At 46.6% G+C, this 13,970-nt stretch overlaps 1 protein-coding gene across 1 annotated transcript in view; it reads left to right on the plus strand.

Annotated features, from left to right (window-relative positions):
- PDLIM4 (PDZ and LIM domain 4) overlaps positions 1 to 13,970 on the plus strand; it is a 125,776-nt gene that overhangs the window by 91,363 nt on the left and 20,443 nt on the right. The window contains exon 4 of the mRNA XM_075900355.2: positions 9,971 to 10,149. Coding sequence (XP_075756470.1) covers positions 9,971 to 10,149 — 179 coding nt within the window. The remainder of the gene's footprint in view (positions 1 to 9,970; positions 10,150 to 13,970) is intronic.

A 13,970-nucleotide genomic window follows, 5' to 3' on the forward strand; every position in this document is an offset into this window, starting at 1 on the left:
ATAAATCTGATTGTGAGCTGGGCGATTCTTTTCCAGAATTCTTTTCCAGATTTCCTAGTGTAAATCTTATGAACTTGATTGTTGTCTTTAGAAAACAGTTCATTTGGTACTTTACATTAAGAGGCATTTGGATAGACAGCACAACTGAGTTTCACCCTACTCTTACTGTGATAAATAGATTCTTTAGTGTTTAGTGCCATTGCTTAAGATTTTTTGTGGACCGTGGCCATTAGTGGGTAAGGATTTATTGGGAAAAAAATCCAGTAGCTCGAAGTACAATAGCCAATTTAATGTACCTCATCAAAGTATGCACTTAATGCAAGTAACGATGGCTTGCTGCCAGTGCTTTTATTACCATAAATGTATAATTTCCTTTCACTTCCTCTATGCCATGCCAAAAGAAACATTCAGAGCCATATTGTGTTGCATTTTCCTTTTTCTGGAAATAGCTCATCAGGATCTGTGGCCTACATCCATAAGGCCATACGTTTCAGTGGCCATTAATATATAGGTGGTGCCCAGGTATGTAAATTATTAATAAATGGGTGATGTATATATTTAAGAGGAGAACAAGATGTTGAACTAAATGTTCCCAGGCAATTCACAGAGAAAAAAGAGTGACAGGTGTTCACATAGGTAGAATACAAAAGGTGAGGGCTAGGACAGTCACTTTGTTTGTGGGAATGTGAGCTTCATCAAGCCAATTTGGGGAAACCGGAACTGATGTGATGAAGGATGCTGTCAGGTGTAAGAGCTTGCAACTTGCCTGCTTACCTGCTAGCTAGCTTAACCCTCAGGCAGTCAAAAGAGTGCAAGGAACCCTGTTGCACTGCCTGATTGGCTAAACCACCCAATTAGCAGATGGCATCAACAGATCTGCTCTTAAGAGCATCTGATTTCTGACTCTGGCCTCTGACTCAGGTCCTGACCCTCACTTCCATTTTCCTCTCTGGGTGCTTGCTCTGTCCTTTAGGCCTGACTCCTGCTCCAACCACTAAGCAAAATCACCCAAATCCCAGTTTCTAACACATGCCCCTCCCCCCCCATATCCTTTCCTCCCCATGGCTCTAAGCTTTCCTCCTTCTTTACTACATCACCTTTCATCTTCTATGTATTCTTCCCCACTTTGGGACAGGAAGTGAATTAGAGTCAGGAAAAAGCAGAGCATCTGGCCCAGTGCTAGCCAATGGAGAGACTACCACGTAGCTTGCAGAGCATCAATTAATGCATTCAGATAGCAATGGGTCACATTGTTGCAATCTTGTACTGCAGTGGTACCCAAAGGACCAGGTCCCCATTGTGCTTGGGCCTTTATAAACACTGCCCCCTGACTTCATCAGCAGCAGAACCACAAGGCTATGATGTAGCTGGGATGGCACCTAGAATGTGCTTCCATCTTGGGCTGTCCCCTACAAGTCTCCGTCCTTTGGCAAGAATTGGGCTACGTCTACACTACAAGGTTTTTTGCGCAAAAACCTACAAAGGGTCCACACGTCAAGTGCATTTTTGCGCAAGAAAATCTACAGTCAATCGACAGAACAGAGGACTTTTGGCAGTGTAGGTATACCTCCTTCTACAAGGCATAACTCTTTTTTGCTCTACAGCTCTTGTGGAAAAAGGCACGTGTGGATACTCCACAGGGGTTTCTTGCGCAAATAGAGCCTATCGGAAAAAGCACAGCTGCTCTGATGGTCATTCTGTGAATGGCCATTAGAGCTTTCTTGCGCAAGAGTGTTCATGCAGTGTGGACACTGTCTTGCGCAAAAGTGTATCGCAAAAACAATGTGCTTTGAGGTGTGGATGCGCATGTGTGCAAGAAGGTTTTGCGCAAGAACTCTTCTGCAAAATACTTCTTGGACAAAAACCCTGCAGCGTAGACGTAGCCTTGATGTAGGAGGGTTTACGCCTCTCAAGTCCCTCAAAATTGCAACTTCAAGTTTCATTGATGGTTGACCATGTGCTCGGCTTCCTTTGGCCTTGACCTTATTAGCCTTCTATAGAAGTGTGCCTCACAAGGCTGCACATGATCTGACCATGACTGTCCTCTTGTTCTCAACTGGTGCCAGACAGCAACTCAGCAGGATCCTCTCACTGTCTCCTCATTCGTGACAAAATCAAACCAACAGATGTTGCAATCTCACGTCACCACCATCTGTTAAATTAATTGTGAGTGATACCCTGAACCATGAGGATATGTGTATCAGTCACAAATTAATTTAACATCACCAGTTTCCATTGAGTCCCAAATGCCAGCTAGAAACTCCATTCGATTTTGTTGTGATTTATAATTGGTTTTGGAAGGCTAGTCTGAAAGAGTAGATTTTAATGTTTCTTTCTTTAAGACCAAATGAATTGCATTTGATAAAACTACTTCTTAGCAAGGAAACGCCATAAGACAGTTTAAAAACCTTCTGTAACTAGGGTAAGTTCTATAAAGCAGAAAAAAGCTGGCAGAGTAAAGCAAATTACAAAAATGTCCCCAATTTGGTGGCTAATCGTAAACTTCGAGAGCTGTAAAGAAATCCATCTGGATCTAGGTTTTTTTAAGGACTAAAGCATGAATGTTTTGTATTGTGTAAAATTTTGCATGGGTTTCACTGAAAATTCTGAGATGGGCACTGAGAAAGGAGTCTGAAACCAATCCAGGCAACAGAAGAACACAACCAAGGAAGACCAAGATAAGTGAGCTCCCAGAAGACAGAATATTCTCCATCTTTTTCCTCAGAAGACACACCATGAATCCACAGTTTGGTCCAAGAAAATAAACCCATCAAAGGCTGCAGCCACTCAAAGAACTTATTGAACCTATTGCATGGAGGAGGGGCAGAATGTCAGATGATCTTGTCCAGTCCCATTTAAGTCAACTGGATTCTGCCAGTAGAACTTGGAATTGGTCCTTTGATCTTCAGTCTGGAGGCTCCATCAGGTTAGCTTCCAAACTCTGGAGCAGGAGAGTGATCTGGAGTGGAAAGGGAGCATGCAGTGTTGTAGTGTTACAGCTATTTCAGTCCCAGAATATTAGAGAAACTAGGTGTGGCTTGAAAGCTTGTCTCTCTCACAAACAGACATTGTTCCAAAAGAGATCATACTCACCTACCTTGTTTCAGGAAAGTGAATATAAAGCAGGACTGTTCCCAACAATACTAGTCTTCTGTGCCTCCCAATAGCCGTAATTCCTTCGCTCTACCCTGCCACAACACTTCTCTGTGACCACCAGAGGAAATTCTAGGGGATTGGCCAAGGTTTTACGCAGATGGGAAATAACCATTGTGTTCTGAGTTAAAGTCCCTCTGAATGGCAGCACCTTGAAGACAACAGAGAGAGCAAGTGATCATGAGAAATTCATATGGTGCAGTCCTATAATGTCTACAGATTAATTAGGAGCAACTAAAATTAAATGAAGCCCATCTCTCACATTGCCAGGGCTACATGTGTTACAAAAGGCTCCTTGTTCGTGACTGCAGGAAAGTGGCATGGCAGAAGGAGAACAAAGAGGCTAGATTTGATACTGCAGTGAATGTGCAGTCCAGGAGCTGAATCTCCTTTGAGAAGATAAGAATCTGGAGAGAGCATTACAGGAGACGGCCCCATGAGCTACTGGGGTGAGTCAGCAGGAAATGAGATAACAGCAGTCTGCAAGGGTTTTTCCGAAGGAGCCGATCTTTATAACTAGGAATGCAAACAAAGCAAAGGCATCCGGAGAAAAAACAAAAGTTTTCCTCAGCAGGGGATTCAGCCAGACCTCAGCACCTGGGCACAGAGCCCTGCTTTCTCACAGGCATTCCCCCTAGCAACCTCTTATAGCCTCTCTCCTGAACCCCTCGGGACAGGTTTTTCAAAAGGGTCAGTTTCCATTTTAGCGCCGGACTAAGTGTCCAAATATTCAGGAGCTCAACATATGGGTACTCAGCCATTCTTCAAATCAGGCCAGAAATACCGTGATGGGAGCTATAGGGTTCCTCACTCTGCTGGAAGTCTGGCCCCATTTGTGGGTGCTGAATACTTGAGAATCTGGCCCTGAGATCTTTGGGAGGGAAAAGGAGGACTAAGGTCTCCAGTTAACTGTTTACTTACTAGGCACCTGATATTGTTCTTTCACTGTGTGACTGGCCCAAAGCTGCTACTAAAGACTTAGAGCAGGATTGGGTCTTTAGGCAGCTTTGGTTTCAAGAAGCTCAAAAAAACCAGCTGGTGTTTGGCTTCTTCCTGTCTGGAACTGACCTGAGATGAAATGGTGCCCATTGAGGTGCAGCGTAGGTCTGGAAGGGAGCAACATGGAGCCATTACAGACCTGCATCTCCCACTTATGGTGACCCTTTTCAATTGTGCTCTGCAGCGGGCATCATTGCCTGCCAAATGACCTCCCAAGCATTTGCCAATCCGAGAGCGCTCCATGCAGACATGTCCCCAAGGCTGCACTGTCTAAGCAGGCGTAGATGGGGAGGTCACCACAAGACCAAAAATATCTGTGTCTAACACTGAGATTTTATGCACTTCAGAGAGGGTCAAAGCGAAATTTTTAAGCTTTTTAAGACACATTTGCTGTTGATTTGCATTGTTTCGTTGAACAAAAATGAATGCCTGACAGTTTACAAACTGCCTCAGATTAAAGGAGTCCCAAGAGATCATGCTTTCTAAGCCCACATTAAAGTGTGTTTTATTCCAGAACGGATGAGAAGCCTATGTTACCTTCATGGAAAAGGCCCCAATCATCCCTTGTATGGAAAAAAAGGACACGATGGGCGGAGGGGAAGGGGAGAAACGAATGCTAGAAATCCTGTGGAGTCTACCCAGCAAACCTTTTCCTTTTCATCTTCCAACCAAGGAGAGGGATCCCAAACCTGCACAGAGTGTAGATCCTTCCCCAGCTCCTCTTTGGGTGCCACCTGGACCTGTGCCACCAAAGGGCCCCTCACTGAGTACCCACACCCAGTGGAACAGCGTTAATGTGGTTGGAAGAAGATAATGCTGCTTGCAAAAGAATTAACCCCCCAGGTAGATTGACTTTTGAGCACTCACAAAGTTGGGTGAGTTTGCAGTCTAGCCTGGTTACTGCCTCCAGTACATCCCATCCCAATCTGCAGAGCGCTAACTATTCACTGTGTACCTACGGGTGGCTGGTTTGAAAAAATTGTGGTGGTGCCCAGAGTCCACATCCCTTCCCTGCCTAAGGCTCTGAGAGGGAGTTTGGGTGAGGAAACGGTCTGGGGTCCAGGCTCTGGACTGGGGCAGAGGAGAGAGTACAGGAGGGGGTGCAGGACGCATGCTCTGGGAGGATGTTTGAATCTGGGAGGGTATGTCTACACTACCCTCCTAATTCGAACTAGGAGGGTAATGTAGGCATACCGCACTTGCAAATGAAGCCCGGGATTTGAATTTCTCGGGCTTCATTTGCATAAACCGGGCGCCATTTTTAAATCCCGGCTAGTTCGAACCCCGTGCCGCGCGGCTACACGCGGCACGGAGTAGCTAGTTCGGATTAGGCTTCTAATCCGAACTAGCCGTACTCCTCGTGGAATGAGTCGTGGAATGAGGAGTACAGCTAGTTCGGATTAGGAAGCCTAATCCGAACTAACTACTCCGTGCCGCGTGTAGCCGCGCGGCACGGGGTTCGAACTAGCCGGGATTTAAAAATGGCGGCGCCCGGTTTATGCAAATGAAGCCCGGGAAATTCAAATCCTGGGCTTCATTTGCAAGTGTGGTATGCCTACATTACCCCGCTAGTTCGAACTAGCGGGGTAGTGTAGACATACCCGGAGAGGGCTGAGGTAGACTCTTGGGTGCAGAAGGGGCAAGAGGTCAAGCTTTGGGAGGGGGGTTAGGTTTTGGGTGCAGGCTCTTGGCTGGGGGTGGGCGTGCAGGAGAGGGTGAGGGATACAGGCTCTGTGAGGGAGTTTGGGGTAAGGTGGTGCTTATTTGGGACACACCCCTCTAGCATCAACTCCTAGGCAGGAGGGGTCTCCATGTGCTGCTGCCTGTTGACACCACCCCCACAGCTCCCATTGGCGGCAGAGGCGCTCGGAGTGGGGGCAGCACGTACACACACACTCTGGAGCTGAAAGCAGGGATGTGCCATCAGCTCCATGGCTTGAGCAGGCAAGAAGCCATTTTAGCCCTGCTGCACTGCCAGTGGTGGTGACAGGGCTCCGGGCCCTTTTTGTTCACCCCAGGAATGACAAGCAGAGCCGGGAGATGTGACAAAGGAGGGCTGGGGGCGGGGGGAGGAGCCAGAGGAGAAACCTGGCCCTGAACTTCGCTGGAGCTGGGCCCCAAGCCAGGAATATTCCTGGTGCCTGGGCGCCACAGACCTATATGTGGGGCGGGGATAGAGTGAGAGCATGCCACAGGGATAGTGCTCTCAGATAACATGCTACTCCGTGGTAGAGGGAAACATGTAGCCCAAAACATTTAAAGCCAAATTCTCCCCATACATGTTGTGTTCCCATTGGCTGCTCTGGGAGCTGCACGTGCATCTATCAAGGGAGAGTATGGCCCACAGTTAGTTCTAAGTGGCCCAAGTATGTAAAACAAAGTGTCAAACCTCAGTCATAACCTAGACTAGCCTCTCTCTCTTCCTCTGTGGTTTCTTCACTCTTCAGCTGACTGAGGAAATGCTCCCATTGAATTTCCTTGGAGCGAAATGCAATTTCAGACCCATTTGACATAGACATTTACAGGACTGGCTTTCAAATAACTGATGGCTTTTTACTAAAAATGATTTACCATCTGGCCAATTTACAGTATTGCTTTTCCTCAGACATTTATGGCCTTCCTTTTCCCCTTTGGGGGATGGTAGAAAGTATTTGCTTTATTTCCCTTAAAATAATACTATAAATCTGGGAATTGGGAACAGTCGCCTCATGGTTTTTTTTTTCAAAAACAGCATTTGGGTGAAAAAATCAAAATATTCTTCCCAGCAGAGTAATATTTTAACAGATAATTTGATCTAATCTGTTGGATGCAAATATTTCCCACGTGTCTCTGAAATAGCATTACAAAGAATGCCCTAGTTTTGCAACTACAGGTTAAACCTCTCTAAACCAGGATTCTCTGGTCCAGCAACATCCCAGGGCTAGAGAGCCCCTGTGACCAGGAGTCTGGTGACAAGAGGTCTGGTGTCTGGGAGTCCTGCTGGGTCACTGGTAGCAGGGTCAGGAGCACTGCCAGGGCAGCAGCAGTAGGGTCAGCAGCTGACAGCCTGGCCAGACCAGTGCCATTGATGCTGGCATCTCTTCCAGAGCTGAGAGGCTTGTTGGGGCAGTGGCAGTGGAGCCAACAACCCTGTCAGGCCGGTGGCATCGGAGCCAGTGGCCAGGAGCCCAGCTGGGCCAGTGGCAGGGGGGCCAGCATTGATGTCCTCTGGTCCAGCACACTCCCTCATTTGGGACCAATCAGGTCCCAAGGTGCTGGACCATAGAGGTCCAACCTTCAAGCGTATACGTAGTCTCACCGAATCCAGTGGGACTGTTCACATTCATAGTTACTCACCTGCGTAGGTGGTTGCAGGATCAGGCCCTGCTCCCCAATCTTGAAGTCCTTTTTCTCAGGTAAAAGTCCCGCTGATATTGTTAAGAGTTTTGCCTGAGGAAGAATTTCAGGATGGAAGGCTAAAAATCCTGTTGCTGGCTGGGTCTATTTTTATTTTTTCTTACCAGTTCATTTTTACTATACGTGGACATAAAATTATTTCAGTCTATGTGCCAGTGATAAACTTGTGTTTCCAATTAGTGTTTATTGGATGATTTCAGTCAAAAGTAAACCTGTTAATGGAGCCCAAACTGTGCACTCCATTACTTGGTCACATTGTGGTTTTTCTCTAGCTTTTCACAAGCCTTAAATATACAAGAATATTGAAAAACTGAGCTAGATTCTCAACTGGTGTAAATCAGCGTAGCTCTAGGACTCAGACCAGAATACATTAAAATTAAAATGACTCTCATGTGAATGTCTATTCTTCCATCAATACAGACTAGGGACGTAAGCGACTAGTCAACTAGTCACTTCTCCCCCTTGCTGCCTCTATCAAAGAGAGGCAGCAAGGAGGTGGAACAGGAGCCGGAGCTGGGGGGAGCCGGCTTAAAAGCCAATTCCCCCCAGCACCATCTCCATGGGAGGGCAGGGGATGCAGAGACATAGTGGGAAAACAAGGCAAGCAGGGACTGAAGCAGTCTCCTTTCGTGCCGGGTTCCGACTGCTGCGCTTCTGCCTTTGAAATGTAGCAGGGGCTCCACGGGCGGCTCTTACTACATTTAAAAGGCAGAGCCGCACCAGGATAGCGAGTGCCTCATCTCCCCCTTATCACCTAATCGAGTAGTTCATGGAAATTCCAGCGACTACTCAATTAGCTGACCAATCGAAATTTTAATATACTAATACAGACACAAACCTGACTAGCATGAATGGCACTAACAAACACATGGGAAGTGGAAGAGTATTTGCCCTTTAAGTTTCAGCTGCTTTACACTGCTCTTGCTCATTGGATATGGAATATGTATTTCATTGTCAATATTCTCCGGTTCTTCTTTCTAGTGGCAACCTGCCAAGCAGAATATCAAAAACGAGATTAAAGATGGGTACAGCTTGGTTGGTAGGGAGCACCCCTTGCAATAAATGTTACTTTTGATGCGATTTGTACCTACTGGTGTTCGCAGGATCGAATATTTCTCAGCAGCGTTTAGAACTGTTGTTAATATTTCATGTCACTGAAATAACATGGAAACTAGTCTTTTTTACAATGCTTCCATTCCTATTAGGTGGAAATACAACAAAAAGACCAGAGCCTTCATCAGTTTGGCCCTACAAAATGTTAATGTTCCCTCAGGCACTAGAAAGTCAACAAAAACTATAAATATAGATACCAAGTTATTAGTTTGAGATAAATTCCGATCCCCTTAGTCACTTCAAGTAACACCTTACTTCAAGAACAGTCCCATTGAAATGAATTCAACTGTTTGTGGAGTGAGATGTTATTTAGGGTGAAAAAAGGGTGACAGGATCTGGCAATTTATTTGTAGAGCCCCACACAGATACAAAATTGGTATCCTCATCCATATCTGCATCTTCAAAAATGATCCGCAGATACCCGCATCCACATCCAGATACCCATGAATATAAAGCAGACATCTGCAGATTTGCATGGTTCTGCGTAACAATGCACAAAAAATTCTTGCTCTGCCCACCTCCTCTGGAGAGCCGCACAGCAACACTTGTGTGGCAGGCAGCTCCTCCGGCAGGCGGGGCCAACGAGACAGCATGGTGAGGGAGCCACTGGGGTGGGGGGCTGCCGCAGCTCCATGGTGAAGGGGTATGTCTGCTCCAGCAGCCGGGTACAGAACATGCCACATGGCGGGGGAGGGAGAGGGTTTCTGCTCTGGCAACAGGGAACATGTGTGTGTTAATAAATTGGGTGCCACGGTGGTGCACATCCAAACCAGCACACATGACCTCACTGTCGGTGCATAAGTCAAAACTTACTCCACTCATGGTTGGAAAGTCTTAAGGGAATATTGTTTGCAGTGCTCTATTTATTTGGGCTCCCGTGTAACACAGCCCTGATCTGATCTTGTTTCCATCAGCATGAATCCAATGTACTCCAGAACGATGCACAACTCCATTATGAAATGGTGTAATTGAAATGTGAATCATGCCCCTTTTTCTTCCTTCACAGGACTGATCAATATTGATCCTATGTAGAAAATGAAGAAATGTAGAATAATTAGCAATGGCTGAATATTGAGAAACAGCCAAACTTATTTAATTACAGACCAATGAAAGCTGCATAGATTCGACAAGATCTAATTATGGGTCAAATGTAAATTTCCTTTTTCCTGGTGAATTTTTTTCTCTTAGTTCCTCTACTTATTTACACGCAACAAATGAAATGCTATTGTAGACTGTAGAGCAGCTAGAGTGGCTATACTGACCTGGGAGCCATGTATCTCACTTTTTTTCTGTTTCTTCTCTCTTTTAGGATAATGGGCCCAGTCAGGGTCAAAAACCCATGTCCTATGCTCCTAGCGGGAGCCCAACTGACAACAAACAGATGTTGAACTTACAATACAATCATCCAACACGGCTCTATACAAATAACAATGTCGAATCCAGTTTGCCAGGACAGATGAGTGGGCTCCATATTGCTTCACCACACAGGTGGGAGAAAAGTTCTGATCGTATGATTATGTTGCTAACAGTAAATGATGAAATTTGATATTTTAAAATAGCAGTTACTATGTATTATTATGCTTTGGGTGGGACATAGAGCACATCGCAGGTCCCTCCTCTGCACCTTGTCTGCAGAGAATAGAAATCTGGTTTAGCACAGGTAGGGAGCATTGGCTGTTCATCACAAGCTGCAGAGCTTTTAGCTCGGGAGGTTCCTGGTCTCATTTTGAATGTGTCAGCAAAGATAGCAGCCATCCTACTTTTATGTGCATAAAATGCAAAACCTGGGTGTTCGGAGCTGAAGGTTCAAGTGTCTAATCAAAATGCCCTACGGGAACAACAGTCAGGGTTTGTTTGTTTTATGTAGCTATATGCCATGTGCTATTGATGGTGGTTTTCCGCTTATTGCACTCAGTACAACACATAAGCATATTATGCCAAGGTAGCTAGATATTATTATGTATATTGTCGTTGTGTTTAGGAGCCCCATCAGGGACCGCACCGAATGTGCTTAGCCCAACCAAACAGCTTTGCTACAGGGAAAGTCCTATTCATGCAGTAAAGTTTATGTTGACATAACAGGTTAATATTTTGGAAATACGACTGATTGGCACCATCCCATAACTGAACTACAACACAAGCAGACCAGTGATGGTCTATAAGTAAGGTTGAAATGGTACTTGCATCTTTCTCCGTATTCACAAAGACTGGTCAATAATCTGTATGTTTGAACATTCTGACTGTTCAACTTAAAAGGAAGTTTCCTACTTGGAAAAAACACATTTTAGTCTATATCTATTATACTTTCAAGTAACAGCTAACTTAGGGTATGTCTACACTGCCACCCTAGTTCGAACTAGGGTGGGTAATGTAGGCATTCGAAGTTGCAAATGAAGCCCGGGATTTAAATATCTCGGGCTTCATTTGCGTCTTTCCGGGCGCCGCCATTTTTAAATCCCCATTAGTGCGGACTCCGTGCCCGCGGCTACATGCGGCACGGAGTAGGTAGTTCAAATTAGGCTCTTTAATTCGAACTACCGTTACTCCTCGTGGAACGAGGTGTACTGGTAGTTCGAATTAGAGAGCCTAATTCGAACTACCTACTCCATGCTGCATGTAGCCACGGGCACAGAGTCCGCACTAACGGGGATTTAAAAATGGCGGCGTTCAGAAAGATGCAAATGAAACCCGGAATATTTAAATCCCGGGCTTCATTTGCAACTTCGAATGCCTACATTACCCACCCTAGTTCGAACTAGGGTGGCAGTTTAGACATACCCTCAAGTATAATCCACAGACATTGACAGTAAAATTATTTTCTCAATTTAAGGGTTTTTTTTGGTACATTTGATAGCACATTGTGTACAGTTACTCTCTTCGGGTACGTCTACACTTGCTCTCTACTTCAAGTTAGGGATGCAAATATAGCCGACCGAAATTGCTAATGAAGCGGGGATTTAAATATCCCGCACTTCATTAGCATAATCTTGCCTGCACGTTATTCTGCTCAACAGCTGATTCGAACCAGGAAGTGCGCTCCGGGACGTGTTAGTTTGAATCAAACCCCTTGGTTCGAACTAACATTACTCCTCGTTGCAGCCGTGACAGCCTGGGCGGGCGGAGAATGGTGCTCAGGGCAGCAGGCTGGTGACAGATGCTAGGAACAGGGCTCCCAGACTGGCTTATGTGCCAGCAGTGGGCTCTTCGGGGCTCCCCTGCCACCAGGCTCTTGGGGAGCCAGAGCACCTTGCCCAACCGCCTGGAGTCTGGCAGCCCCTGCAGAGACTCACCCCCTCCTCAGTAGCTGCACTTACTGGACTGCCAGAGTACCCCCAAGGCACCCGGGTGCATCGCTGCACCGACCTGTCTGTTCCTTCCCTTCAGCGGTTAGCAGCACAGGCAGGACTGAACGGGGGGGAGGTCGGGACAGCGGCCCCCTGCACTGCTGCTTTCCCCACCTCAGCAGGCTGCAGTGCTCTGGAGCACCACATGCACATGGCACTACCTGCGCCTCACTGCACCCCACACGGTGCGGGCGGGCACCCCTGCACCTCCCCAGCCAAGGGGGTTAGAGCCAGGTCTGGCATGCACTACAGCTGGGAGGCGGGGGTTAGAGTTGGGGGGAGAGAAAGGGCCAGGGCTGGGGAGGAGAGAGAAGGGGCCCAGGCTGGTGGTGGCAGGGAGAAGGGACCCTGGCTTATGGGGAAGCAGGAGGGAGAAAGGAACCGGGCTGGCTGGGGCAGGGGAAAAGGGCCCCAAACTGGTGGGGGAGGAGGGAGAAGGGATCCAGACTGGCATAGGGGAGAGGAAGAAGGGATCTGTGCTGGCAGGGGGGAGAAGGGACCTGAGCTGGCGCAGGGGGCAGGGAAAGGGCGTGAGAAGGGCTGGTGAGGCAGCGGGGAGAACGGGCCCAGGCTGGCAGAGGGAGAAGGGACCCAGGCTGATGTGACCACAGCTCAGCCCTCTCTGGTGGCTGGGAGTGGGGGAGAGCCAGGGTTGCCTACCCCCCATGAGCGGGAACTTGGCGAGCACAGCAAGCAGGGGGTGCATCCCCCCAGTGTCCTCTTAACGCCAAACTAGTACATTTTACTCTAGTTTGTCCATTACAGCCATGCGTAGCCTTTCCTGACTGACTCCTACTGCATAACTTACCCCATCATTTATATCACTACTGAGTATGATCCAGATCCTTTTTCTGCTAATGGAACACGTCACAATCACCAGATGAGAGCCCGATGTGGAACTGTGTTAAAGGTCCTGACTTTGTCATAAACGTCAGTATCTTCTTTTAAGGGAGTGAATGTCCAGGGGACACACAAACCAAAGGTTTTTCCTCATAGATATTATGATTGCTGCTGTACCGTGACTGGTCTTCCAGTGGTCGGAGCAGATTTTGAGATTATGGTTTTAATACAAGTCTAAGCCCAATAAATTCAGACATCTATAAATCTAGGTCAATGCAGCTGTGTTTGGCAGGCTAAGCTATATTAGAGTATATAGAAAAGAAAACACTTTTCTAGCCACACACAGCTCACATGAATATCTGAAACTGTGATGCAGCCCAGCTTGCGGACTGGAATACCTTCGCTTTTTGAGGCTGTGGGTAATTTATGTCACACGTTATTTCTGAACAAGGAAAAATGCCCATATTAATTCCAGGCTGGGAAGAAACTTTTTCAGCTTGTGAAATTCTGTGTTTCTGTATTAATTCACATGTGGGGGAATATGATGGGCCAGAGTCTACCCTCTGTTATATTCATACAGCCTCGTCAACATTAATGAAGTTGATGTTGCTGAGGTTGCACAGGAATCACTGAGAGCAGAATTTGGCTTTGTGTACCTTGGTTAAAAACAGGGGGATTAGTTTTAGCGATGACTGAATGCATCTGTGCTTGATTTTGAACATGTTCATAGGTTCAAAATTGGGTCATGAACTTAGTCTTTTCCAAGTGTATGACCTGCCTGGATTGGATAGAACACAGGTCCATCCCTTCGTTCAAAACATGTGACTTGGTGGATGACAGTACCATAGCATGATAGGCAGGGAATTTCAGACATGCAGAAAGGATGCTAGAACAACCGGCACAGAATCCAGAGTCAGGTTCACATCGCTAGTGGTGGATGCTTCAACAATTTGCAGGCCCATGTGCACTCCACGATTCTCAGCAGCAACAGCTCAGCTCTCTGAATAAAGATTTCATGGGCATCACAACCTTCAGAGAACTGTGCATAGATTGCTTCATGGCTTGCATGCTTGTTTTGCTAGAACAGGCTTCCCTATAGGCAGAAAAACATTGGGGAAAGGGGGA

The sequence above is a fragment of the Pelodiscus sinensis genome, chromosome 16, assembly GCF_052426305.1.
Source record: "Pelodiscus sinensis isolate ZL-2025 chromosome 16, ASM5242630v1, whole genome shotgun sequence".
Taxonomy (NCBI): Eukaryota; Metazoa; Chordata; order Testudines; family Trionychidae; genus Pelodiscus; species Pelodiscus sinensis.